The sequence below is a fragment of the Synchiropus splendidus genome, chromosome 2 (genome assembly GCF_027744825.2).
Source record: "Synchiropus splendidus isolate RoL2022-P1 chromosome 2, RoL_Sspl_1.0, whole genome shotgun sequence".
Classification (NCBI taxonomy): Eukaryota; Metazoa; Chordata; class Actinopteri; order Syngnathiformes; family Callionymidae; genus Synchiropus; species Synchiropus splendidus.
In genome coordinates, this window is record NC_071335.1 from 21,995,806 (window position 1) to 22,023,121 (window position 27,316).

A 27,316-nucleotide genomic window follows, 5' to 3' on the forward strand; every position below is an offset into this window, starting at 1 on the left:
GTTTGTTTGTTTTTTTTTTTTTATAGAAATAAATAGCTGAGTAACCATTGTTACCCTCTTCCTTAGTATGTTCATCTCTATTGGACTCAGTATAAAGAAGCTAAGACACCGACAAAAACCTCACTGCGCTTGTCTTTCATTCAACTTTGGAGAGAAACTCAAACAGACTTGTAAACTTTTGAAGCTGTTGTACACTTCATAGTATAATATCACATCACATGTTGGTCCTCTTTTTATATGCAAACCGTATGTACAGGACAGCAAAAGGCAGGATTGTCTAACAACCTAAACTCTACAAGTGCGTCCATCGAGCGTCCCCTCCGTCACTCCGAGCAGTTCGTCCTGGGTATTGTTTGAATGGTGGCAACTGCAGCTAGTGTCATGAAATGGATAGTCAGCATTATTGGAAACTGCATCTTCTCGTAGTGATAATCTCGAAATGCACTGGAGAATGGAGGTTCCCATTGCTCCGATATTGTGAGGTAAGACGCCCACCCCAGCAATGTCTGTGTCCTGGTCCTTGGCTGGGCTCCTCCCACCCCCAGCCAGTGGCTCCATAGAGGCCCAAGTTGGTTCAGCAGGTCCTTCCCTGGATCCTTCATTCGACAGGTAGGTGACTCCCTGTGCAACCGGCCGGTCTGGCTTTGCTACAAATGGCGTCATGGATGGGCGACACCCGCAGGACAAGACAGAGTGGACGGGTGGTTGCTAGTAACAACCCTGATAAGGCAGCTCTTTTGGTGCCACAGGCAGCCTGAAAGCAAGGGTTCACCAGACTGGGGTTTCACTTATCTGGTATGAATGGTGCCACAAGTCAGCTGGGTGTTAGATGGGGCCGGCGGAACTGTGCCTGCTATCCGTAAGAGAAAGCTCAGGGAACATTGTGCCTTGTTTTGTGGAACAAGGAAAGACACCAGCCAAGAAAGCCTTGCTGATTGGAAGTGAGAGATCCAATGGAGCCTGGGACGTTTGAGACTAGAGTCAGCGTGCGGTCAGGAGGGTCCGTGGAGGTCCAGACTGGGATGAGGTGACTATAGACGAGGAACCCTTGCGTTCAGATCTCTGTGATGAATGGGGTCACAAGTTGGATGTGTGCCACCAGTGGTGTGTGTTTGACCTGTAGGTCCTCAGGGGGAGTGATCTCACTCTGACTCTGCAGGAGTGGTCTGAGTCTGGGGCAGTGGTCTCACTCTGCGGGAGTGGTCTGAGTCTGCGGGAGTGATCTGGCTCTGGGGGAGTGGTCTCACTCTGGGGGAGTCGTCTGAGTCTGTGGGAGTGGTCTCCACAAGTGGACCACTAACTCTACCAAACCAACAAGCCCTTAGATATAACATGTTGGAACTTTCATTTTCCGTGTTTCTTCACTGTGACTGGATGTGTACACGCTATCTTTGCGACAAAGAGCGACTGATTTAACTTTAGGCCCGTGATCATGTGCGACAGTGTTACTACTGCTTTCAGCTTTAAGGTTTAAAGCGACTTTTGTTGCATCACGCTGAATGTGAAACACCTAAGTGCCGGTGACAAGTCTCAGCCCGTAAACCATTGAGAGCCAGGATTTTACCATGACGCACAGTACAGACCAAAGGTTTGGACACGCCTTCTGAGTCAGCGGTTTTTCTTCATTTCTAATACTTTCCGCGTTGTAGATACAGACTGAAGACATCAAACATACAAAGCAGGATGTGTGGAATCGTAGCAAGGAAAAAAACGTAGAATAACACTAAATATGTTTCATGTTTTAGATGACTCAAGCTAGCTTTGTTGGCAGCGCTGCAAACCCTCGTCCTCAATCAGCTCATCGCGAGAAGCCAAGACTGAGCAAACTAGTAACCAGATTTGAAAGAATCTGAAATATAAAACATGTTTTGAGTCATTACACACGTCTTTGCTTACTACACAATTCCATTTGTTCATTCAAAATTTTGATGCCTTCAGTGAGAATCTAAATATTTGTGGGAATGAAGGAAAGCCATGAATGAGAGGTGGGTCCAAGCTGTACTGCAGTGCAGGATCATTCTTCAACAAGACAAAGACTTGAGAGGGGAGGAGAAGACGCTTTGGTGGCAGGAAACCAGCGACTGCTCAGGTGCGAGTAGTGTGACAAGTGCAGCCCAGTTGCGTTTGGTGCCAGAAGCTAATTCTGCTGTGGGTTGGATCCGCGCTGGGACCCAAGAGATGGTGCCACGTGGGGTGTGAGAAGCGTTGAGAAGTTCTTCCAAAGGCAGGACTCGCTCAGCTACTCGCCTCACGACTTGTCAGTGTTCTTTTCCGTGGGCTCCTCAGAACCGAGTGGACGCACTCGTCCTCCACCCTCGGGCCGGTCGTCCGCTCCTTTGTTTCCTGACAAACACTTATAATCGCAATGAAATTCATTCCCAGTTGAAAGATGATAATCTGATCACTGGGTTTTCTGCTCTATAAACAGTGGTGATGCTTCTTTGCGGTGAGACACTTTCCAAGCCTTGGGGCGTCGTGGGTGCCTGGAAGCCTCAGCAGGGGGCGCCGCAGCCGTCCACCATATCTGAAGATCAGCTTCTATGAATGGCACTGTTGTGGATGCGCGAGTATGAAATTCACATGATCGATATAAACACTGTAACGGCACCTGGAGACCTCGCTCGATAGTAAAAACATTGCTCCCTGGCGTCTCAGGAACATCAAACATCTGCGCTTCTTGCGTAATGGCACCGTGGAGGGAAACATGTCTCCAAAGGGAGAACGCACACAAACAACGCAGTGATCAGGATCTTTCTTCCAGATGGGCCGGAGACATGTTCTGGATCAAAGCAGTCCGTTGGAGCCAAGTGAAATATTCCGGGTGTGAATGATGAGCATGTCGGTACCGGGACTGACAGTCGTGACTCCGAACTCCGGCTTCTCTAGTTGAGCACATTTGATCCAGTCAACAGAAGCGTCTCAGGTGCCAGAGTTTTGCCTTTCTCCGTCACGTGAACAGAACACTGGTTTCCCTCTTTCCTGTCTGTGTAATGTAGCTGGTCAGCCCTTTATCGCGTCTCCTCCGAGCGGACGTGAGCGTTGTGGGAACAGCCAGTTCTTCTTTCAGAATGAAATTCAATATATGTATATGTCAACAAAAGACGTTAGCACAGGCTGTCTGCTTTCACGTGGAGGATTTTGGAAAAGCCTGGTCTCTTCTTCAAAGCCTGGGATAGAGAGAATAAAGTCAACACATGAAACAATTGAGATCGAAACCCTACGTTATCAGACGTGAACTAATACCTCACGTCCTGCACACAACCTATGACTCTCACAGACAGAAATAAAACATGGGATTCTGCTGCTCCGTATTCTGCTGAGGAACTGGATTCAAGAATGCCAACACCACAGTGACAGAAAAAAGCTGACGTCACCTGAAGCTTGTTCACCATCTCGTCGAACAGCTTTCGTGCTTCTGGACTGTTTGGGTCCTCAAAGTAGTCTTCTATCCCGATCTGAACCACGATGGACTTCAGGTTGCGACATACACCTGCGGGGATGCGAGGATCAGTTGCACTCACGGCGTTCTGACGCGGGAATGTGTCGGCAGCTGATCCATTCAGAGTCATTTAGAGAACATGAGGATAAATAACAGGGACTCACTGTTGAAGTGCAGCAAGGCTTTGGGGGTCACTGGGGTGGAGGTGAGGACCAGCATCTCCAGGCCTTTCAGACCCTCTCTGCAGACCTCTGCTGCCACCTCCTGGTTGATTTCACTGACATGGTCTAACTCCAGCACCTGCAGGCGCATGCAGTTCCTGGCTGCAGGAAGTGAGAAGAAATACAAAATAAACGCGGAATAAAACGTGAAAAATATTGTCATTACAGTTCTGACAGAATTAAAAAAAAGATTCTAAATTCACAATAATAAACAGAATTCCAATGAAACAATAAGCTACAACCTATAAAGGGAAAAAAACTAAGCAGATACATTCAAACTTATATGAAAATTAGTTCCTTTTGGACAACATTAAAATGTATTTAGTGAAATTTATAACTATTTATAAATAGTTGAGGAGTCTGAAGTGTTTACCCAAAGACGCCAGTCCCTGGATGCCGCACCCGGCCCCGCCCACTCCCAGAGCGCGGAGGTGTGGCCAGCATCGTCCAATCGTCTGCAGGCATCGGTTACTGAAGCGTGCAGGCTGTTGGCTGGAATCCAACAGTAAAGAGTCAATTCAACTTTAAACAGCCAATCGTGGCGACAGTACCATGTCACAGTACCATGGGTGAAGTGGCGCCACCTGTAGTGAGATAATGTCTCTGCACCCCGCACCAAGGGCCCAGATGACTTCTTGTCCGACTGGATCGGTGGCGCTCCTGCAACACATGTGGAAAGTCATGACTCGGAGTGAGATCAGATCCGGGTCCTGGGAGGCCGACGCACCTGTAGGTGACGGCCTGCAGCGCTCGGCAGTAGCAGCTGGCCAGCCACAGGGAGCGATCGGTCAGCAGGTTGGGACAGTGAGAAACTTTCAGAATGAGAAGGTTGCTGCCGGTGGCCCTCAGCAAAGACTCCAGACCCTCCTCAAGACAGCCACTGAGGGAGAGACCCCGGCAGAGATTCACTTGGGGTTTGATCATTGTTGTCCTGAAAGTCTCTCACCGTGTGCTTTTCAAATAGTCCTCCTTGCTCTCCTTCTTCCCTCTCTGTCGGGGTTTCAGGTTCTGGAGAATCAGCGAGTGTGTCTGCGTGCACCACTGAGACAAAGTGCTGAGGAACTAGAACCAGGCGAGAAGCGTTAGCCACAAAACCTTCCTCACGCTGGAGCCATCTCTTCACCTTTGAGGAGATTCGGGCGTTTTCCACCAACACCCGGGTCCAAACAGCCGGGTGACGGGCCACAAACTTCCAGTCCCGACAGACCTCTGCCGTCCTCAGCAGGGTTTTGGTGTCCAGGTACGTGAAGATGCAGAAGAGAGCCGCCCGCATCTTCAGGACCTCGGGACTGATGACCTCGCTAGATTTCGACGGGCTCTTCTCATGACGGCATGGTTTGTTGTAGATGACCTCTGAGCGACCTGTGTGGGTGAAATATTTTTACATTACCTTTGCCACTCAGGAAACTGTCAGCAAGCGGCTTGTAAAAAACATGTTTACTGTAGTTTCATTTCCTACCAGTGAGGGGTGCTAAAACACACATTTACTTCAACAGACAAGTCACTTTCACCCATAATCTATTACATGCATTTTCGACTGTAACTCACATATATTTTTTTCTTTTCATCACTGAAGTACATAGCGATATTTTGATTTAATTTATTGAACGTCTCTTTCCGCATATAGATTAATTTTCATAAATAGTCATTTTAAATTAAAAAATTGCGTGATTGAAATCACTGTCAACAACATCAACAATAATCTGAAACATCAACAATAATCTGAAAAATTTGTACAAAAAATAATCACTAGTGAATGTGAGAAATAAAAAGACAAAAAGGTAAAAAATAATAATTGACAGTACAGATATTATATCCATTATTATTATTTCCAGTTTATCTGTATAAATGTATATTCATTATATATTGTATATTTTATGTATTTAAGTCAAATATGTATGTATTATCAAAATGATGTATATTCACAAATATATACATTTAGTAAAAGTATTTTAAATAGATTGGTAAAAATATTAACTTATTGCCAATGAAATGAATTATTATTGACTAAAGTTCAAATTAAAAATAGAAGAAACTCCTTGTTGAAGAAGCAGTGTTTAATAAATTCTTTGGTGAAATTCAGAATTGTGATGTAGATTATAATAATATATATAATAATATATTTTCAAATGGGACACTGTATAGTGTAACCAACTAACAAAAACCGGGTCAAACACGAGCAGAAGGCGTGCAGTACCTGCGCTCGGGCGATAGGCCGCTCTGCCGTGGTGAGGGTGGGGGGCAGCCGACTGCTGGACCTCGGCCACGGCTCTCCTCTCCTGCTCCCACATCTCCACCTCCGACTCCGTGGTGCGCGAGCCCACATCTGACACGTCCCCCTCCTCGCCCTCGGTGCTGTTTCTGTAGGGCCGCCGCTGCCAGTTCTGAATGGCTTGCTTACGGAGGCCCCAGTTTCTGGAGCCGCCTCCAGCACATCCGGGCGAGCGCTCGTACGCCGGCTCACTCATCCGACACTGCATGGGGTAGTACTGCGCCTCGGGACACTCGTCCATCGGGTGCATCTCCACGCTGTCACTGTCGTAACCTCCTGAACCCTGAGAGACCGACTTGATCCGACCCGACGCCCTGCAGACAAAGATAGTACGCTTGTTTTTACGTTCATATTTTACCTCTAAAGTAAAGCATTTATAATGCAGTCTTAAAGTGTCCTATTTAAAAGGAATTCACAGTTTGCAACTCTGACACTAGATTTGTCACATGGGGGCGCCATCTTTCCTCAGAAGGCCTTCAGTCACGGTTACCTAATCCACATCATCTACCCTTCTGAGTCCGGTATCTCTCCTCTGTGACTCATCTTCATCTCTGGCCTTGGAAGGTGTTCGCTTCAAACCATCAGGACTATGAACCATCCTTCTCTCTCTCTCTCTCTCTCTCAAACCTCCTACGCTCAAGACTTGTAAATGAACTAAAAAAAAAAAAAAAAACGGCGAGCATGAGAGAGAAAAAACTGCATGCAGATACATACCATCTGATCCTAGATCTACGTCAGAGAAACGGCATGAGTCGTGCACCAATGTCTCACATGAAAAATACATCCAGGAGGACCTTCTCACACAACACTTGACGCTTATCTTACTCAGTCGGAGTCAAAGCTCAGGAGTCAGTGTCGTCAGTGCATATAAAACTCAAAGGTTTAAGACGATCCATCTGTTATGCAAGATCATTAATATTCACTCATGTGTCAGCGTTCAACGGCACTTTGGCAAGCGTCCACAAAACTACTGACGGGTGAGTCACAATCGCAGCCAGAGCTGTTTAAAAATATTTTCCTGGTTTGCACTGTAAACTCTGACAGATTGAAGAGAATTAAAGAACAAAGTTTTTCTGAGCGCAGCCTGATTTAATTTGTCGAGTTAAAACCATGATACTGAACGGACAATGAGGCGCTATCATGACACCATATTGTCGTTTAAAGACACTAAACTCAACCCTCCAAACCAAGTGGCTGACCCTAACCAGGACTCTAAACCAGCCTTAAGTCTTCATCCTCAAATTGAGGCTTAACTTGAGAGGTCCCCACAAAGGCACAGAGTTTCCGCAGGGATAGTGCTTTGTCAAGAATCACAGCCTAAACCTAACCACCCAAACAAATGGCCAAGCTTAACTAGGACCTAAACCAAACTTAAATTCAACTATGATGACCTCAAATATGAGGCTCAACCAACACAAAAAGGTGTGTTTCCAAGAATTGGTACCCACAAATGTAGCTATACAAGGACACACACACACACACACACACACACACAACTTGGAGTCAACAACCGACATTTGGACGGATTTAGTTTGAGAGAAGAAATCAGAGTGCCAAAAATGACTTGGTCTTGATTTTAGAAAATTAAAACACACAAGATACGGAAATCCCAGGTCACATTGTGACTCCATGGTCACTTAAAATGAGGCTTCCATACTTTATATACGGAATACAGGCGGAAACATTGTTTAACATGACTCAAAATATTATAAACATTTTTATTTAATATTTTTCATAAATTACATATATTTCTCAAGTTATTACACTAGACTAGACGAGACTAGAATAGATATAGGTGCAATTTCATAACCACTTTTTTTGTAATAATAAATTACTATTTAATCGACTGGAATGTTTTATTTTGGTGTAAATATTGGATGAGGCGGACCTGAACAGTCCGGCATCTCACTGGGAGAACGGGTGATTCACTGGCGAGCGTGACGTCACGCTCAGGAGCCATGTTGACACACCAACTGGGAGCCACGGCTGCGAGGGTCTGAGAGCATCTCCAGCCCGAGGCCAGGAATAGTTGTCAGCAGGCTCTCTGCGTATCACAGTGCTGCGTGATCAAGGTCTAAATGTGGATGAGACGCTTTGCTCACTTCTTGAAACACACTTTCCCAACGGTTCAGCTGATGCAAGTTATCAGGTGAACACTGACGGAATTCTTTAAAACAAGTCTGAGTGAAATATAACTTTTGAGTTGTCAAGCGAAACAAAAGGTCATTTATAAAGCCTGACTGTTGACGGAAGAGTTCAAGTGTTGCGGGCTCCGGGGGAAGAAAGCAGGACTCAGCCTGTCCTGGTATGAAGATATCGCCACACGTCACATCAGAAGACAAACCCATGTGTCCTGACAGAAGAGCCTTCCTTCAGTCCCCCACGCTGTCATTGACTGTAGCTCACAGACACTCCGGACAGCAGAGGTCAGAGGAGCTCAGCAGACAGAGGTTAACAATTCTGCTGGTTCTCTTGACAAAGCTGACAGATTGTGTTTCAATCCAGGCCGTTTCACTCGGAGCCACGATAAAGTGGGACCAATTTATCTGACGCTCGGACTCCAAATCCCAGCAGCGTCTCTCTCCATGATCATACAGAGCTCCCTCAACAACTGACCCCAGAATCTGAGCGCGCTGATGCTACACCCGACTCATTATCTTTTATTTCCAGTTATGGAGACGATATCGTGGAGAGCGGCTCCTCGCTGACTTTACAGTTGCAGTAGTCTGGCACTCACCCTGTGCTGGGGGAGGAGCGACGGTCTGACACTTGGTACATTCCTCTGGTGCTGCCAGAGATGCTGGAGTTCCTCTGAAGGGAGAAGGGAAATTGCATGAAGAAAGAGTTCAGAATCAGGAAGAAATTAAAAAAAAAGAAAAACCAGAAGTTATCTATTAACAGTTTCATCCCGTACATCTGAGAACAATTTGCAAAAAAATAATTTTTAAATCCCCTGTATAACTCTTACCATCCTGATGGTGGGGCTCGAGAGACATAATGAGTGTGGAATCGATTTGCAAAAATAAATAAATCTATAAATCATATTTTATTTTATTTTTTATAATCAATACTAAATAAAATCCAAACACTCCTTATACCACAGCTTTATTTCTGCTTATCTCAGGAAAATCATTCACTGTAAAAAAAAAAAAAAATAATAATAAAAAAAAAAAAAATAATAATATAATAAATATAATATAATAAAAAAAAGACTTCACATTTCCTGTACAAAAAAAAACCAAGAAAAAACAAACTAGTTTGTCCTGGAGTAGTGGAACCTAAATTAACCTACTGAAATAGATTCAGACAGGTGATGAATATTTTACCAAATCATGGCTCAGAAATGCATCAGACATACATGCAGGGACATAAAGGTGAGACACCAAACACAGTGCATCACTTTGACAATAGCACAATAAATCACGATGGTGGCTATATTCAAGTTTTTATATAACCTGATTCAAACTAAAGCTCCTTTAATGTCTTGAAAATGTTTGTATAATAAATATATAATATATATAATTCATCCCTGAACAATAGCAAACGGATGCTTTTGTTTGCTTTTGTTCAGGGATTCCTCCATGTTTGTTGTTGTTGTTGTCATCCTAGCTGTCTTGTGCATCAGTGTGATCAGTGGACCAGGAACTCCTGCACTAACAAAGTTAAGTCAATAAAGTCCCACCACGAATTTGAACACATTCAATTTCTTTCAATTGATGCCTTATTTGGGCTTCAGAGGGTGGAGCCCATCCCAGCTACACAGGGCGACAGGTAGGACACACACGTACACACTCTCGATCAGACAATTCCTCAAGAAACATCCATGTTTGGACTGTGGGAGGAAACCAGAGCCACCAGAGGAAACGCAGACAAACAGGAATCTAACACAGACGCAGAGCTGCCTCCAGCTGGATTTGAACCCGAACCCATTTCCATTAGTGTTTAAAAGCTTAGCATTCGGTTGCTCCTGAATGCACCTCTGGGTGTTGATACAGTGAGACCATTATCATTCAGCTTGTTCTGCAGTGAGCTACAGCCTTAATTAAGCCTCATTCATCGATGGATGTTATGGAGTAAAAAGCTGTTTCCCATCTCTCTGGGGCAGATTTGTTCTGGGCGCCGACGTTCCAACCTGGTTCAGTCGCAAACAAAGATACTACCGCATCACAATGGAGTCAAGTGTTTGGTTTCAGCACATTCGAATTCATTCTGGACAGTTTGTGGCACCATAACCATCTCTCATGCTGGAAGCCTGGGACAGGCATCAAGCAGTTGATGGCACCTCAGTCTCTGCTTGGATTTTTCCAACATTGTCATATACTAGGTGTGATGTGTGACAAAAGGGTGTCGGCAAGGATGAAAGGGAAAGTGTCCAAAAGGGTGGGGACGCCAGCAATGTTGGATGGTTTGGAAACAGTGGCACTGAGGAGAAGACAGGAGGCAGAGCTGGAGGTAGCAGAGATGAAGATGCTGAGCTTCTCTCTGGGAGTGAGCAGGATGGATAGGATCAGAGGGACAGCACATGTGCTCAGGTGTTTAGGAGACAAAGTCAGAGAGGCTAGATGGAGATGGTTTGGACATGTACAGAGGAGAGAGAGACAGTACATTGGTAGATGAAGATGTTGAGGTTGGAACTGCCAGGCAGAAGGTGGAGAGGAAGGCCAAAGAGGAGATTGATGGAGGTGGTGAAGGAGGACACGATGTTTGTAGGTTTGAGAGAAGAGGAAGCAGAGGACAGGGTGAGATGGAGGAAGAGGATCCACTGTGGCCACTCCTGAAGGGAGAAGCCGGAAGAGAAAGAAGAGTTGTGACTACTAGTTATTTAACAGGCAGACACTTCACAGATTTGGTTCTGGTTGGAAGACTGAATAAATAGTGAGTTGATTTAGCACAAACAAACAACTTCTTCCGACTCCTGTCATTCGGTCTCTTTGGAGATGATGGAGATGATGAAGAGCTGACGTGGATGTGTGTGTCTGAGTTGGGTTTCCCCTCAAACTGTCGTCCAAAGTGCCAAGTGATTTGCCAGTCCGGCACCTGTCACGTTGATGATTCACCGTCCCCGGACGCAGCGCAGACGGAGTCGGAGGAGAGGAAGTCTAAATTTAGAGGAGGCTAGGGTCATTGGTGATGTGGCCTGTCTGATGAGAGCATCATCGTGTTAACAGCTGCCAATAAAAACGGCCCAATAATTCATGCGGGATTACATAAGCGGTCACATGAGGAGAACGCTGATCACAGGCGCACTCTCTTTCCAAAGAGAGAATTAAAAAGGAAAAGGCCATTTTGTTTGCAGCGTGATCCATCTGATCACAAGTCCTGCTGGAGCTGCGGGAGCTGGTTTCCATGGCAGCTCAGAGACTCGCTCAGTAAAACGGGTCATCTTTGTCGTAAAGTCTGAGATCTTTGTGGCGTTGCTGCGACGCAGAAAGCCACGGCAGCAGAGCGTCACTGCTTACTGAAGCGACTCAGAGCAACACGGAGCTAGAATGGTCTTAGTTCTAGAAGCCTTCCTCACCTGGTGCCCGTTTCCCTTGGTGGCCTGAAGGCTGCAGCGTCCCAGGCTGCCGTTTGGAGTAGTTCCACAGCTGCTGATGATCTGCAGCTGCTTCTCTGCACGGTCGGCTCGGTCGAGCAGCTCCTCGATGAACTGCTGCAGCCGAACTTTGGCGTTGGCTTCACGGGCCGCCGTCTCCTGCAGGAACTGGTCGATCTGGGCCACTTCCCTGAAGAGCAGAGGGGAGGCACAAGCAGCGTCAGCGACGCCGGAAACTGTTCAGGCTGCCAGCTCCTCACTCACTCTCCTCAGTGGTCAACGGATTTCACTGAGATAGATAGATTATTTTGTGATTCATTTATTATTATTATCTTTTGACAGACTTTTAGATTCATCCAAGGTCTCACTGGAGAAGTATTAGCTTAGTATAATTATTGTTATTATTAGCTTATTAGCTTTTTTTCCCAGAAAATAAATCAATCATTATATTACTCAAACAAGGTAATATAATTATTAATAATCTTTACAATATTGGGATAACAAAAAGAATCCTTTGCAGCCAAGAATGATGCAAAAATTGTGAAAAAAAAAACGTCTTGAAAAAGCTTAAAAGGCTAGTTAGAAAGACAAAAATAGTTTCTAGCACAATTATCTTTTCATCTTCCTGCAGAGTACTGGTGAGCGTTTTCACTTCAAAATGTAAATAGAGGCCTGTAACATCCCTACTGCTCACCACTCCTATGGTGTTGATTGGGCAAAGTATGGACCGGGGGCCACAACACACCATGGAGGTGGACATGAACATGACAGTTTTCGTGGTGCTTTTTTAAGGAAAACTCCCAAAACAAACCTAGCGGAACTCAAGTTGCGCATTCCGATATGAAGAGATGAAGAGATGGACTGCGTGAGAATGGCTGCAGATTGGGGAAAGATTTACTTCTCATGATTAAAAACTGTTTTTTACTGTCACCAATTTACTCAATGTTGAAATTTTCCTCTTCGCTTCATTGTTTCTCTATTGCTTCTTGATTGGCTACATTCCATTCAGTGTTTTTTTCTGTTTGTTTTTGGGAGGTGGGGAATGAAAATAAGATTGTTTTCATTGATTTTCCGAGAATGTAGAAAAATGAAGTCATGTATAATGCAGGTGCAAGTCATATTCATCAAATTTACTAAAGAAAAAAAAAAGAAAAAAACACACTTGATACAAACAACTGAATAAAACTGACTACAATTCTGAATAAAATAAATATAATAAATCCATGTCTAAATATCATAACATACATATGATATATTTTATTTAAACTCCATCGAAGATATAAGTAAGTGTAATTTGAAGTATTGCCATAAAATGTTCTATTTTCAAAACTGCTTCAACAGGTGCTTTCATGAACAATTTTAACTGTTGAGGGGGCGGCATCACTTTCTCCATCATTTTTCTTTCCAAGAACTCCTCCATTGTTGTTAACTATCACAGATTTGCAGCTGTCAAGTCAATTCTGTGACAGACAACTGCCACCATATGTGGCTCATGTATTAAAACTGAGTGACTCACAGCCCAAAGGTGTAAAACAAAATTTTTTTTAGCGGCCCTCTAGGGGGCGCTCGCGGGCCAACCATGAGAGTTGCAGAGATTACAGGAGAGTGTGTGGATGGCAGATCGTTCTTTCATCATTCAGCTCTCAGGGCATCTCAGACAGATGAGTGCTTGTCCGTGCCAGTTTCTTGGGAATCCAACCGAACACCAGACAGTCAACAAAACCACACACAGACCAACAACCCAGTTCACAATGAGAAGCGCTATTTGTTACCATGACCGCAGCCTCCTCCATCGTGTCTGCCTTCAGCAAAATTCCATGTCTCAGAGATCCAGAGAACTGATTCAGATGGAAAGGGATTACAATCAATCAAAACCCAACATGTAGGGATGGGCGATATGGAAAAAAAAAAAATATCGCGATAAATGTAATTTTGGCGATTACGTAACCAATACATTAAATACATAAATACATGTTGGACACACTACAGTTAGGGGTTAAATTGAGCCGTCTGTCAGCTGTATCTCATGTCTCTCAACAGTTGACTTTAACTATGGACCAGTCTGGACACAGTTCCTAGATGCAATTGAAGAAATATGAGAAATAATGTGAATAAATGATCATTTAGTCAAATTCTATTCTCCAAATCAATATACAAACTGTCAGTCCTTTGTCTTGTGTGATGAAAAATCTTTTCACAATTCTCTCTCCTAAAATGGTTGTTTTCCATTGCCTTATTGAAGATTTCACTAATACTTTTACCGCTTTAGAATTTGTTGATGGTCCCTAACTGATGCCGGGTTTTGGCATTAGCGCTGCCTGTGAGAGTGTGTCCGCGATCAGTGAACCCTAATGGGGACGCAGGGGACTGCATGTGTTGATGTGAACCAAAGCAGACGAGACCACTCCATCTAATAAAATAAACACAGATCCAGAAACGCAGAGTTGACAGGTGTCATTATCAACGGTTCTGTATATTAAAAACAAGTTTAAAACTATTGTGAACCAAAGTCCAGCACACTCTCCACAATTGGTTTCGGCTGTCAAATGCCGCGGAGCTGGAGAGCGGGAAGCGCGTCATGCTCTCGTCATGTTCACGTATGCAAGTCCAATGAAAATGTGCCGTGTGTTTACTGAATTTATCGTGAGATGCAGAATTGTCATCGTGGAGATTGTGTTCGGCGGTATATCGGGTACGATAAGCTGTCGCCCATCCCGACCAACGAGTAATCCAGGAAGTTCCAGAGAGAAGTGCCTGAGCGGCAGAGGGGAGTGAAACACCTCTGCAGTCAATCCAGATTTCCGCTTGCCCTCACCTCCGAAACTCAAGGTGACAAACATGTCTGCAGGGGCAGATGAGGCATCAAAGTGCAAGAGAACAAGTTCCTCGTCTGCACACAGACTGACTGAACCGTGATTTGATGGTAAGATAATGATAAGCTGTAGGAGCAGTGACAACATTAATGTTTGCGGACGGCTTCCTCTCATCGTCATCACTGTGAGTCATAAATTCAAAAATTCACGACCCGAAAAAAAAACTGGTGAAGAGGCTGTGAGTCGCTTGTTTGTCACACCTGCGTTGGAACAGTGTTTTGTCTCTGTAGTGAAAAAGACTGAAGGAAACATGGCGCATTTGTTTGTGCTTCACATACAAACCTTTCCAAACACACATCAAGAACTGCAGCAGTAAACAGCTGAAGTCAGATGACAGAAATGAAAGGAAAATACTGGGAGGAAACAGTAGCAAGGAAGGAGGTCATGTGATCGTCTGCCTTTATCAAAATAACTAAAAAACTCAGAGGGGGATTTTGGTGGAATTCTTAGGAAATATTGACATGATATTTTGGAAATATTCTGAATGACCATGTAGGTCCTCAAATTCTCTTGTGTTACTCTACTGAGGTGAGCTGCAGCTTCTTTGGATACTGTGTGCGTTCATTAATGTCCCCTGCAGCCCAAATCAGCTGGTTTGAAAAATGAAGTATTTTCTGTCGATGCTGCTTTGATAACCGGGTAAAAAAAATAGATCTCTCATGATTCAGTCAACTTTTTCGACTTATTTTTTTGATCATCATATTACATTTACATACATTATATTCTTGATTTTCCCCTCATATTTATAAGGTTGTAAATGCTTAGATGGAATTGCTGCATAAAAGCAATATCACATACTGCTTAAGTAACAAAAATATAAGTGGTTCTAAAAAAATAAAGTTAGCTCAACATGTTGCCTTTTTAATTGGGGACCGTTCCCTTATTCTCTTGGTAAAGCTGTGGCGCAGTTGTCTCAGTGACTGACTGATCCGTGTCTCCGGGCGACGCCTTGAACTACGATCCCGTCCACTTGGGTTGTCAACGTACTTGATCTTAGTTTGGCGAACTTGCCTCGTCCAGCTCGGTGTTTCCGGACATTCGGTAAAACCTGAAATGATGGCAAACTCTAGCCTTTCGCGAAGACCCAGCTGGCTGGCGCACCTCCCCGTCTGTGTTTGTTTCGGTATTTCTGTGCACGTGTTCCAGAATGGGCTGCGCAGTGACGTCACGACGCAGCGAGAAAATGTCGGCAGCAGACTTTTTTTTATTTAGAGGCGTTTTAAATTGACTCTGAATCCTGGCAAGTGAGAATCGTGATTCTAATGTGAATCGGTTTCAATGGCACACATTTGTGAAGTTCAGTAAAAGTTTTCTACTCACAAGCTCAAACTGTGACGCTGCTCAACATCCATCAGACTTTTGCTTGCTGCTGTGCGATCAGCAAGCTGTAATGTGTAATCATTCCACCCACAAAAAGTCCCGTCAGAATCGTGTGGGAGCAACTGTACTATCACAAAAACACAGTATTAATTTGGTAATGGAGCAGTTATTGATCGAATGGCACAGTGTGTGGCAGTGCCTTCCTGGATGGAGCTTATTGTGATCGAATATTTCTGCAGAATAATCTGAGCGAAGCTAGGAAAAAGACCCCGTCACTCATTACTCATGCTGCTTTTGCAGAATCCACAGAAGAGACGCAAAGTAGATCAGCATGCTGTTGCCATATTAAGCTGCAGCTGGCGAAAATACATCTTTCAAGCCATTCCTCTGGTTGCATAGCAACTCACTTTTATGTGAGTCACATTTTTTACATTTCTCCTGCAGCACAGCTTGTTAAAGTGAGAATGCAAAGTTGCACTAATGTGAGAGGGAAGCAGGTTTGAGGCCAGGAGCAGCTCCGGGGCCGCTGGCTGTCAGTTCGTCATCCACCCTGCAAACATTTTGCTTGTATGATGCTCTTTTTCCACCTCAGAGTCTGAATGGTGCCAGTGTTCCAGTGCCAGCTTCTCCCCAGACTCAGACAGGCCGAGGAAGTCAGTGCGGGTCTGGAGGCGGCACAACTTTGCCAGCGGGATGATGGCAGATTTAGAGGAACATGACGTCGCTGGCCTGAGGGGTGAGGGTAAAACCAAACCCAGTCATGTCTTACCGTACGAGTGCGGAGGGATGAGTGGCAACAGAGCAGAAGTATATGGAGGGATATCTCTGCCATCTAGATTTGAAAACAAAAAAACAATTTGAAAAAGAACCAAATTGAATTCGAAAAAAGAAAATCGAAAAATGATGTTTTGATGCCCTGTTATTAAGGTGTGAATAAGAAAAAAAGTACAGTATAATAAAAAAAGTTTCGAATCTGAAAAAAACTTTTGAATTCACAAATACAATTTGAAACCAAACACGAAACACTTCTTCATATTGCTAACTATTAATTCTCACGCTGTACTGAAAACATTTTTAAATACTATGGAAAACTTTTTTTTCGTATTCAACAGGGCGTCGAAACATCATTTTTCAGAATCATTTCATTTTTTTTCAAATTCGATTTGGTTTCTTGTATTCAAATATCGAACGCAGAGATATCCCTCCATAGAGGTAAACACAAGTCTAGTAGTAGGGTTTAAAAAGCGACTTCCCACAACTGTTTGTCTTCAACATGGCAGAATACCTGACCCACCAGGCTTCAAACTCTGGGACTCAAACCTGGGAGAAAAATGCCGCCATTTTTCAGCTTCTCTAGCTTGTCCACCAGGACCACAACAGTTATGTTTATCACACAAACATCTTTTTTGTGTGCGTCTGTGATAAGAACCAGGTTTTATTGGGCCACCAACTGCAGCCTTCCTGGTCTGATAACAAAGAGAAAACACTGACTGACCTGGCAGATAAAGAGCGGAAAGCCTTGCGAATCACTGGAACACATACAGTACATCCAGTGGTAGTGTGAATGGAATATTAAATACTTCCTCCTCATTGCAGCAACACTCAGCATTAATATTAATGCCCCGATTGAGGCGTGTGTGCATTTTTAATAATAAAAAGGCAGAAGCCTTGGAAATATCCAAACACCAGAAGGGTAAACTGGGAGCGCTGGTGAGCCGAGCCTCCCTTTGAAGACATCCAAACAGCCATCAGATTGAAATCCATCCACATCGTGCTTCACTGCTCTGTGATTTATATCCAACTGACGCCTCTATTCCTGGCGCCGCTACCTTCAACCGCTCATGAAGCTGCACAGCGGTTCATAAAGGGAGGAGACCGAGAGAAAGGCAGCGACCTTTGACTTTTGACAAGGTCACGCATGCAGGACTCTTAGAGATTGACATCGCATCACAGAGGAGAATCGGGTGAGGGGGAGGAGTGTGTTTGGATCAACGATGAAGACCACGATCGTAAGAGAGGCCGTTCATGAGACCGGGCTTGGTTTCAGATGCTCTATCTCACCTGGATTCAGCGGTGTCAAAGCCCATAATATTCAGGCGCCAAGCTCCAACGCATTGCATGACTGTTATCAGTGCATCAATTACATTGATCCACTTTGCTGTGAGCCGCACACACAAGCATTTCCTCTTGACTCACAATCACTACATGACTTGCCTCCAAGTGAGACTGAAACCAGCAACCCCTTGGTGCGACAGAACTATCGAACAGGCCAGAAAATGACTGTTGTCCTTTCACACAAGAAGCCTCTCCCAGACACGACGGCTTACTGCTGCTTGTGCGTGAGCTCGGCCTCCTTGTTGACCAGGTCCTGCTTCAAGTTCGCCAGCATCTCCACAGAGACGTCCACCTGCCGGGAGAGCTCGGAGGCCTTGTCCTCCAGATCCTGCTTCTCCTGACTCAGACGCTCGCTCTCTTGCTTGGCCCGCTCCAACTCGGAACTCTTCCTCTCCAGCTCGGCCTGCAGGCGGCCCACACGAGCCGCGATCTTCTGCTCCACCTTCGGAGCCAGAGAAGACATTGTTAACTGAATATCACAAGCTCAAACCAGTTAGAGACTAGAGAATTCCCCAGGAAACTTGAATACATGCGACTGGTTGGTGTATGATTTCACCTCTTCAGAAAGCTTCTCCAGTCGTTCGTCCAGCTCCAGTCGCTCAAACGCTCGGGCCTTCAGTCGGGCCAAACCCTCCTCATAAGCCGCCTCCACTGCGCTTGCTGCGACATTTGCTGCCACCGCGACGGCCGTGCTGGGGCCCCCGTGGGCACCGGGGTCTGCAGACGTCATGGCTTTCTTCATAAAGAACTCCCCGAGGGGAAACTCCACATTTGGAATGTAGCGCGCAGCAGCGTTGGAATTAGCCGGGGTCAGACTCAAGTCATCAGCACATGGAAGCTCACGACATGGAAAGTGCCGCTCCTTTAAGGCAGAGGGTCGCAGGGGCTCGAAGGGGTCGTTGTTGTTGGCGGGTGTGAGCAAAGCACCCTCCGCCACTAGGGGCAGCAGCGCGGCAGCGTCGCACACACTATTGGATTTGGAGAGGACGTAAAGGGTCTCGTAGGTGTGGTTGTATTCCAAATGGGCTCTTAAAGAAGACAGGCTTCGGAAGCGCTTGTGCTCCCCACAGCGAGGACAGCGGTAGGGCAGATCCAGAGAGGCCATTCCGTGCCACAACTGCTGCAGCGGGCGCTTATGCGGCACAACAGCAGTGCCAGTATGAGGGCACGGACGCCAGGCACCGGAAGGATCCTCTCATGGTGGAAACAGGTTTCAGTGTTTCAGGGGAAAGGCGCATAAAGCCCCACTGACCGCGGGAGATCTGCCACCCATCTGTCACACATGTTGCCAACAGTCAGCCGGTCCTTCTCCTTTTGCAGCTTTCCACATGATGACCTGAAACAGAGGAAACACTTTTGTAACTCGTCACAAAAGCAAGGAGGCTTTTAGTAAAGGTCCCGACATACTCAAACTATTTTTAGAAACTCAGCCTCACAGAGCACAAAAACTCCATTTCACACACACTGCGCCGATCATGTCACAGTATCCTCGGCAGAGAAGACAGAGAAGTGGGCCAACATTTATGAGATTTTTTTTTTTTAACAGACTTGCAAGAAAATAATCAGCTCGGGGAGGAAAACAACTTGCTGAGTCAACACTTTAAGAGTTTTGGGAATACAATAAATGCTGGTGTTTACGACCTGTGCGACTGTGAGGCAGATGACCAGCAACCGGCAAAAGACTGAATTTGAAAATACATTTTAGAGGCCCATATTCCCTAGGCAATAAATCAAGTTTCAAGAACAATTCAAACTGGAAAGACGGTCCTCCAAAGCCATGCTTGGACTTGCGTGGACTTTTGCTTCCGAGGTGCACATTGGCTCATTTCAATGGAGTAAAAAACTTTTACCTTCCTCTGTAGCAATCCAGATGAAATTGACACCTTGTTAATGTAGAAGGAAAAGAACCCCATCTCCTGTTTCACCTCACCCCAAACTCTGTCCTTCTGTTACATGAAACGCTGAAAACCTAATGCTTCAACATGCTATGCTGAAGGCCGCCTTTGGCGTCAGGACAGGACGCAAAAGGCCACTTTCTCAACATCAATATATTAGGAGTGAAGATGTGCTGCAACCATAGACAGTCTAAAACGATTGTTAAACAACAAAGACAAACCAACGTAGAGTGAATTGGCATTTCCTTTCAGGAGTAACCACAGCAAGTCAGCCTCTTGCACGTCCTCCCGAGTCACAAGGATCCTCTTCATGTCCTCTTTTATCACCGCATTGCTTCAAGGATGTGGACGTCCTTCATCCACCATGTCGCATGTCTCTCTTCTCCACATGTCCATCTGCTCTGCTTTACTCTCCAAACTCCTCCACATGAGCTGACCCTCTAATGTACCTGTTTATGATCTTGTCCTTCTGAGTCTAATCGGAAAATATATATAAAAAAAAACATTCTGACACTAAAATGCTTCATATGTCAGTATTTATACACCACTTGTTAAGACCTGACCAGTCGCACTGACACGCTGAAGTGATGCAAGCGTCTGTTATTCAGAAGACATTATATAATCATCAATGCAGCAGTGTTCAGTCTCTCTATTTTTTTTCAATTTTTTTATTGTGGGAAGAAATTTTGTAGCCGTGTCATAAGACATGCATTCGAGCAACACATCCATCTGCTTTGCGATGCAGAAGAGGAGAGACAGAAGAGGGAGAGGGAGTACAATAATACAGTGGATATCACTGGAGTCAAAAGAGTCTACTCGCCATGTGAGGTGAAAAGTTCGTCACTGTACTCTGGCCACGCTGACTGCCACATTTAGCAACTTCTTTAATATTCCGCTGCACTGCAATGGCAGAGTTAGGTGACCTGGAGGCTTCAGGAATTTTTAACCTATTGTAGATGTTGTGCAGAAACCGACAACAGCTAAGAAATAACCGCGACCTCTCCAGCGAGACATTCATCGCTAAGAGCTCTGAGAGAACTGTATTGATCATGGGGTTAAGTGGTTATGGCACAAGACCTTAAGTCAACTCAAATATTCCTGACAGCCAACTTACATTTCCTGGTTGTCCAGGGAATGCAGTCAGGAAATGGATCCATTATGAAGAATGACCATGGAAGCGTCTTTCTGGTCTGAGCTTTTAAACTGGTACAAACACAGAATGGTCAGTCACAGATCTGGAAGTCAGTTACGGAGCGAAGAGGTCAAGAACCTTTAGATGGCTAAGGTCGAGGTAACATTTCTGGCCTGGTTCTCAACTGTACATGCATCTGTTGAAGAAGAGAGTGCAGGCATGGTGGGACTAGAGCTGCAACGATTAATTGACGTCATCGATAACGTTGACAAAAAAAAAAAAAAATCGTCGACGTCAAAATCTGTGCGTCGATGCGTCATGTTGCTGTTGATGTAAACACACACGGTCCGCAGGACGGGCGTCGAGAACTGGTTGTTATTGAGAAGCAGTGAGAAATTATCACATTCTCTGGAGCGGCGACGGGTCGTCGTGTTCAAAAGTGTGGCTTTGTTTTGTTTGTGAAGATAACACGTCTTAAGAATGAGCAAACCCCTTCGACACCGTGGTAGAATGATGAGGGAGTGTTCCGTGTTTGGTCTGTGACGCCACACACCCTCGAGCTAACAGCTAGCATGTCGGTTAGCACGGAGCTAACTTGTTGTAAGTTGTAGATGTAGTGAAGAGTCGGTCTCACTCCTCCTCTTAATAATAACCAGAACAGAACTCGGGAGCTACACTGAACACATCGTCTTACATTATTATTCAAATAAAACCTTTTGACGTGGATGTTGATCAGATATTTTACATGAGATACATGTATGAATATTGAGGATTTTAAATTCTTCTCAAGGACCAGTAAAGAACTCTGTTTTAAAGAACTGGAGCTCTCAGTCAACTGTTTTATGCTTCATGCTTCACAGGGTTAATACATGTTCCTGGATTACGATGTATGGTGTCGGAGTATCACAGTGAGATGATTCAAGCAACGTTAGGTTAAACAGAAATTCAAAATAGGTCAAAAACAAAGGTTTGGATTAGTCGACAACGAAAATAATCGTAGTTGCAGCCTGGGTGAGACAAGTGGAGACGACTGTCAGGGGTGATCTGTGACAGTGGGACTGTAGGAACAATAGTGAAGGAGAAGCTTTGTAGGACAGTAGTGACAGAGATGAAGATGCTTTCAGTAGGAGTGACTAGAGTGGACCTGATTTGAAATGAGTATACATGTGGGACAGCACAGGAAGGAAGGTTAGGTGGCAGGAACCCAGAAATAACAAGGTATTTGGAATTCAAGATTTAAAAAGACTAGGTCTGCATTCTGAATGCCAACCACGACTGACATTCACAGAGGTTCTTGGTCTCTGTTCTGCAGCCCGAGTTTGTCATCTAATCACATACAAGCTCTAAATCTTCAGCTGCAAATCCATCTCACAAATCTTTTCCTCCGCCAAGATGTTCAGCTAGTCTTCACCTGGACAGCATCTGAAACACCTTGGCTGACGGGTGAAACTGTTGTGTCTATCCTGTCAAGACTAACTGACAATCCTCCATGAAGAACCATCCATCTGCTCTATCAAGCGGAACTGAGGGACTAGACGGAACCAAATGTGGAGTACAATCCCAGGCATGCGTCGAAGGCTACGCCGAAAATCCTCTCAAGTCATCAGGACCGTTGTTAGAAGGCAGGAGAAGTAATAGAAGTGGAGAGAACTGCCCACTTATTACAGAAGGAGGATTGTGCAGACAGCATTCCCATCTGCTTAAAATTGCCAAGAGAGGTATTCTAACAGACAGGAAGTGGAACGGACGCTCGGCGGGCAGATGTCACCGTCTGCAGGGTGGTAATAGAGAAGAAGCACAAGCAGAGTTTCATGTCTTAGTGCGATAAATGTTGACACTGCACACTAGACTCTCAATAAATTTGGTCAGGCCAAAAACAATGCTGACCAAATACCGATCTTAACGTCCCACTTGCGTGCCACATCACTCATACACTTATTTCCATGACAGGGTTGCAGGACCTTAGCTTCATGGGTGTGAGGTCACCTGTCCATCAAAAGGCAACCTCACACAAACACGTTACCGCCTGAAAATCATTGAAACTCAGGACCATCTGGATGTGAGGGAGAGGTTCGACTAACGTATCACTCCGCAGGACAGTGAACCCTGTCAGTCATGCTGGCTTTGAGCTTTCTAAAAGGGAGGGACAAGTTCTTCAGCCAAAACACGAGATCCATCTCCTGTTTGTAAGCTATTGGGAGGATTCCTCTTCAGTATCATGGCTCGTGGTTAATGCTCAGACCAGGATGGATATACATATGTATATGTATAAATACTAAGTCAGTCTTCAAATATATTTAGATCTTGAGCTCTCAATGTCACCAGCGTTCTCACTTCAGGAATGTTTCCTGAGCCAAGTGTTTTTCAAATATTGAGCATCGAGCGTGAACAAAGTCATCTGACGTCAGACCTTGTCGAGGTGAGACACGATTATCCACAACACTTTCTCCGCCAGCAAGCTGTTCTGTTTAACTTTCATTCTGAGGATCTCCACCGCCAATCCACAAAGCCACACTCTCCATCCAGCAAGGCCTGGAATCCTGACTCCGAGGGCTTATTCAAGTCCAAGACCTGATCCTCACCAGTGGGGAGGAGGCACTAAAAACAAAGACCCTTTTGATCGCAGCATGTGACTCACGCTGTGAACTTAATAAATTGGTGCTAAAATGTGTCCTTGAGTGACAGCAGCTGACCGCGTCGGGCGGATTGAAGAGGCCTGACATCTTTCCAGAAGGCTTCACTATGAAGACGAACAGAGCGAGCTGCTCCTCCTTCAAGAGCAGTCTGTCTGAGGAGATGACACGACACTTTCCATCTCACACTGAGGAGATGGAAATGTCAGACACGCAGACATCATTTTATATACGTTAAACCGTCTTTGATCAAGTAAGAGCTCATGCACTCTTTAAATCACCTCACTGATGATGCAACGTCAATGCAACATTAGCAACCTTGTCTATTGAAGTATCTTAGTAAGTTAAGAAGTAAATGTGCTCCTGTAAAGACTGAATAAGGAAGGAAGTAATGGATTTTTTTCACACTGTCAATAGTTTAATTCAGACTAGAGACTTAAAGAACCTCAGATCATGTATTATGTGTACTATTAAATGCTTTCAGATTCATACAGTACTGAAACATCTGCCCAAAATTACAGATCAAGGTTCATACGTTTGAGTCTCCTCCCATTTAGAGTCCTGGGTTTAATACCGGAGAATCAATGAATCTTTCAAGAAACGGGAAGTGATTTGTTGGACTCATTGATGTGAATATGAAGTTCAAGACTATATACTATGCAGTATGTACCGAGTAACATCAAGCTGTGATGAAAAATTGGAACCTAAAGGAGCTGCACCACATTTCTCCACCCTCACAACGTGTTGCCGCCTCGGTGTGATGAGATGATGCCTAATGTGTCAACATATGCAACACAGAAGGTCGACCTACGAGTCACCCTGGGACAAAACAGTCCTCTTGACAGCTGTCAGTATGTGATGCCATTGGAGGGAGGACTTGTTTTGAGGGATAAAAATGAAATTTAAGAGGGGGGGTACTATTTTTAAGTACTATTATTAACTATTATTACTATTATTTATTTTATATTAACTATTTTATGGACTTCATTCTGGGCCGCAATGAAGAAAAACCAATCGAAACTAAAAGATACACGGAGCCAGACTGTTCAGCAGGTAAATATTTTTGAATGTCAATAGTCTTACATTTAGAGTGCGAGCTTTTGAAACAGAAACATGTTTGATATTTTTCTAATAAAAATAAGACCGTAATTTGTAAAGAATAATTTAAGAAAATAACATTTAAAAATGGGATTGATTGTATGATATTACCTTGTGTTCAAGGCCGGATATCCTTTTGACAGTTGACACTATATATACATATATATAGTTTGTTAACTAACACCATCCTGTCAAAAGTCACTTTTGGTTCTGAGTATTCACTGGACCTTTAAGAGCAAACAGACCGTCACTTAACATTCGAAGTCATCGTCTTTGCTACCAAACAGACGAGTTATCAGTCGAAGAAACCCAGTCCAACTCGAACCCCGTGGTCAACCGAGAGGACGACAGAATCACAACTGCCGCAGGTCAGGATGTGGCAGTGAGACTGGAGTTGATGGACAGACTTGGACGCCTGATATTGATCCAGACACTGTCTCACTGAAACAATTATCTGCTGCCATGCGTACTAACAATTCCTCACAGGAGGATGTTGTGGAGCAAACCGTCAGCAACACCAAGTCAAGCCTGTGTTTTACATGGACACGTAGCCGCACAGGTTAGTGTCACAGAATTAGCATCACCATTCATGACTGTGCATCTTCAGAGGGATTATTCAAGTGAAGATAAGATAGCAGAATATAAATGAGCTTCTGAAGGCGGGGTTCATAAGTGGAGGGGAAATGCAGGTGAAAAGCTAACAAACACGCGTTTGTTTCTATGTTTCTTTCATGCCATTTGTATAATGCACATTTATATTCACTCCTTCAGACAGTGTGAGAAGAGGAAGGTCTAGTCACCGACAGAGAAGAGTGTGGATCATTCTAAGAGGGTCCTGTGTGACAGTGTCTGACAGTCACAAATCCTCTGGTGGAATAATATTCAATTACACGAGACAGCATGTCAATGTCATCCAATATATTTGAAAGCTTTTAAACCATTTAGAAGATTCGGTCAATGTTGCACGACAACTGTTTGTAATCGATGCCACGGAGTCATTGTACTTCTGCTCAGGTTTGGGAGGAGACTTCACGTCGTGGACGAGGGAGGACAGTGTGACCCCAATTTATTTTGCCATTCAACCAACAGCGTTCAAGACAACAAGGGAGTGTCTTACTTCAAGTTCTTTGACTGTACTTTACTTTCATTTAAAATTATTTTCATTTGTCGTAAAATGCTCCTTTTAATGTCAAAAACATACATTTAAAATCTCTTATTTTATAAACAACCAAAAAACTAATTTCACTGCCCTTCATATCAGCGCTTGTTTATTTTACTTCTGATACAACTGCGAAGTTGAGTTGTTGACTTTTGTGATGAGACTTGGCCTCACTATGAACATCACAATATTGTGCCACGTGTCTATGAGGAACAGAAAAAAAACACAATAAATAAATAAATGATTATTAGAATAACAAATACATACATTAAGAAATAAATGCCAAAATAAAAACGTGAGTAAATTATTTTTGTCTTGTAAAATACATGCAGAAATGAGGAAATTAATAAACAAACAATGTGAAATATCTAAAATACTTATTTTGCCATTTTTGTTCTTTCATTTGCGCATTATTTAATCATTTTTTGTCTTTTTGTTTTCTTTTTTTGCCCCTCACGCACTTGACCAATGACAACAACTTTGCTCCTTTTAAGGCTCCTACGTGGAACTTGAGGTCAGTGTCATGAGAAACGTGCGCCTGTGATGACTCCACACATTCCCACGCGCCTGCACCTCGGGATAAATATGAATAAAACACCGCTTCTTTGACGACACTGGTGGCCAGCAACACAAACCCAGACCCTCCGGTCAGCGCCAGTGGACGGCGTGTTATGGCGCATGTGTATTCTCCAACACGACACCTGCACTGGCTCATGTCTGACTCGCTCCGAACACAGAACTGACCAGGTGCGCGCGTGTCAAGTCTAATCGATGCCTCTGATCATCAATTGACAGCGAACGGCGTCAGAGAAGCAGCGAGGCGCAGCGCTGCCGCACGGCACATGGATCCGGCTGCAAGTGGGTGTGGACCGCCGAGCCAGCGGACCATCCTCGCGGCCGCTTTGACCCCTCGCGTTTCGGGAGTGAAAATGCTTGAGGTCAGCGAGTGACGGTGCAGAAGGCGGCGGCAGCTGTTTCCTCCCGAAGGAGCTGCGTTTCTGCCTCTTTTTTCACTGCGACAGCTTCACGCACATTAGCTACGTTTACGTCGTCGCGGGTTTAAAGAGGCGCACGGCCGCGGGACACGCATGTTTGGATTGGAATATAGAGAAGCGTGCGTGTTACTCACCTCCAAATCTTCTCCCCATTTTTTTCGGCTCCAAACGGACGAGGCGCTCCAGCCCTCTGTGACGTCACGGCGCTTCACTCTGCAGCAGCAGGCCTGCAGAGGAGTGAGAGGAGTAGGAGGAGGTGAGACAGGAGGGAGGGGTGGAGAGGAGGAGGAGGAGATAGGTGGATGGGAGGAAGGAGCTCAGAAAGGAGCTGTGGACCGGAGAGAAGGGGGTTGGAGGAGGTGAAAGAGGAGCGAAGCAGGGCGGAAAGGGGGTCGCATGATGGGGAGACTAAAGTTGGTGGAGGAAGAGAAGGTGAGATGGAGGGTAGAAAGTAAAAGGAGTGATGAGGGAGATGAAAAAGAGGAACAAGTGGAGGAAGAGAGGAGATCGTAGGAGAAGAATGGGGATGTGAGAAAGATTTGATCAGAGAGCTGTGCAGCGGCAGAAGGATGAAGAGAAGCAAAAGAGAAGAACATGTGAGGAAAAGAGAAACTGGGGGAAATAAGGA

At 44.7% G+C, this 27,316-nt stretch overlaps 1 protein-coding gene across 1 annotated transcript; it reads right to left on the reverse strand.

The window, feature by feature from the left end:
- fbxo41 (F-box protein 41) lies at positions 1-27,316 on the reverse strand. The gene is made up of 14 exons (XM_053856387.1): positions 26,823-27,316; positions 18,333-19,112; positions 17,989-18,218; positions 11,451-11,658; positions 8,670-8,743; positions 5,858-6,246; positions 4,784-5,022; positions 4,607-4,722; positions 4,388-4,540; positions 4,225-4,320; positions 4,034-4,152; positions 3,604-3,762; positions 3,375-3,490; positions 1-3,167 (listed from the first exon to the last, which is right to left on the reverse strand). The coding sequence occupies exons 2-14, from the start codon at positions 18,879-18,881 to the stop codon at positions 3,105-3,107; spliced, it is 2,511 nt and encodes an 836-aa protein (XP_053712362.1). The 5' UTR covers positions 18,882-19,112; positions 26,823-27,316; the 3' UTR covers positions 1-3,104.

Excerpts from the sequence above, each read along its gene's own strand:
- fbxo41 (XM_053856387.1), bottom strand. The coding sequence starts at position 18,881 with ATGGCCTCTCTGGATCTGCCCTACCGCTGTCCTCGCTGTGGGGAGCAC. Across the intron at positions 5,023-5,857 it reads GGCCTATCGCCCGAGCGCAG|GTCGCTCAGAGGTCATCTAC; the intron begins GTACTGCACGCC and ends TCACCCACACAG. Across the intron at positions 4,153-4,224 it reads GTGGCGCCACTTCACCCATG|CCAACAGCCTGCACGCTTCA; the intron begins GTACTGTGACAT and ends GTTGGATTCCAG.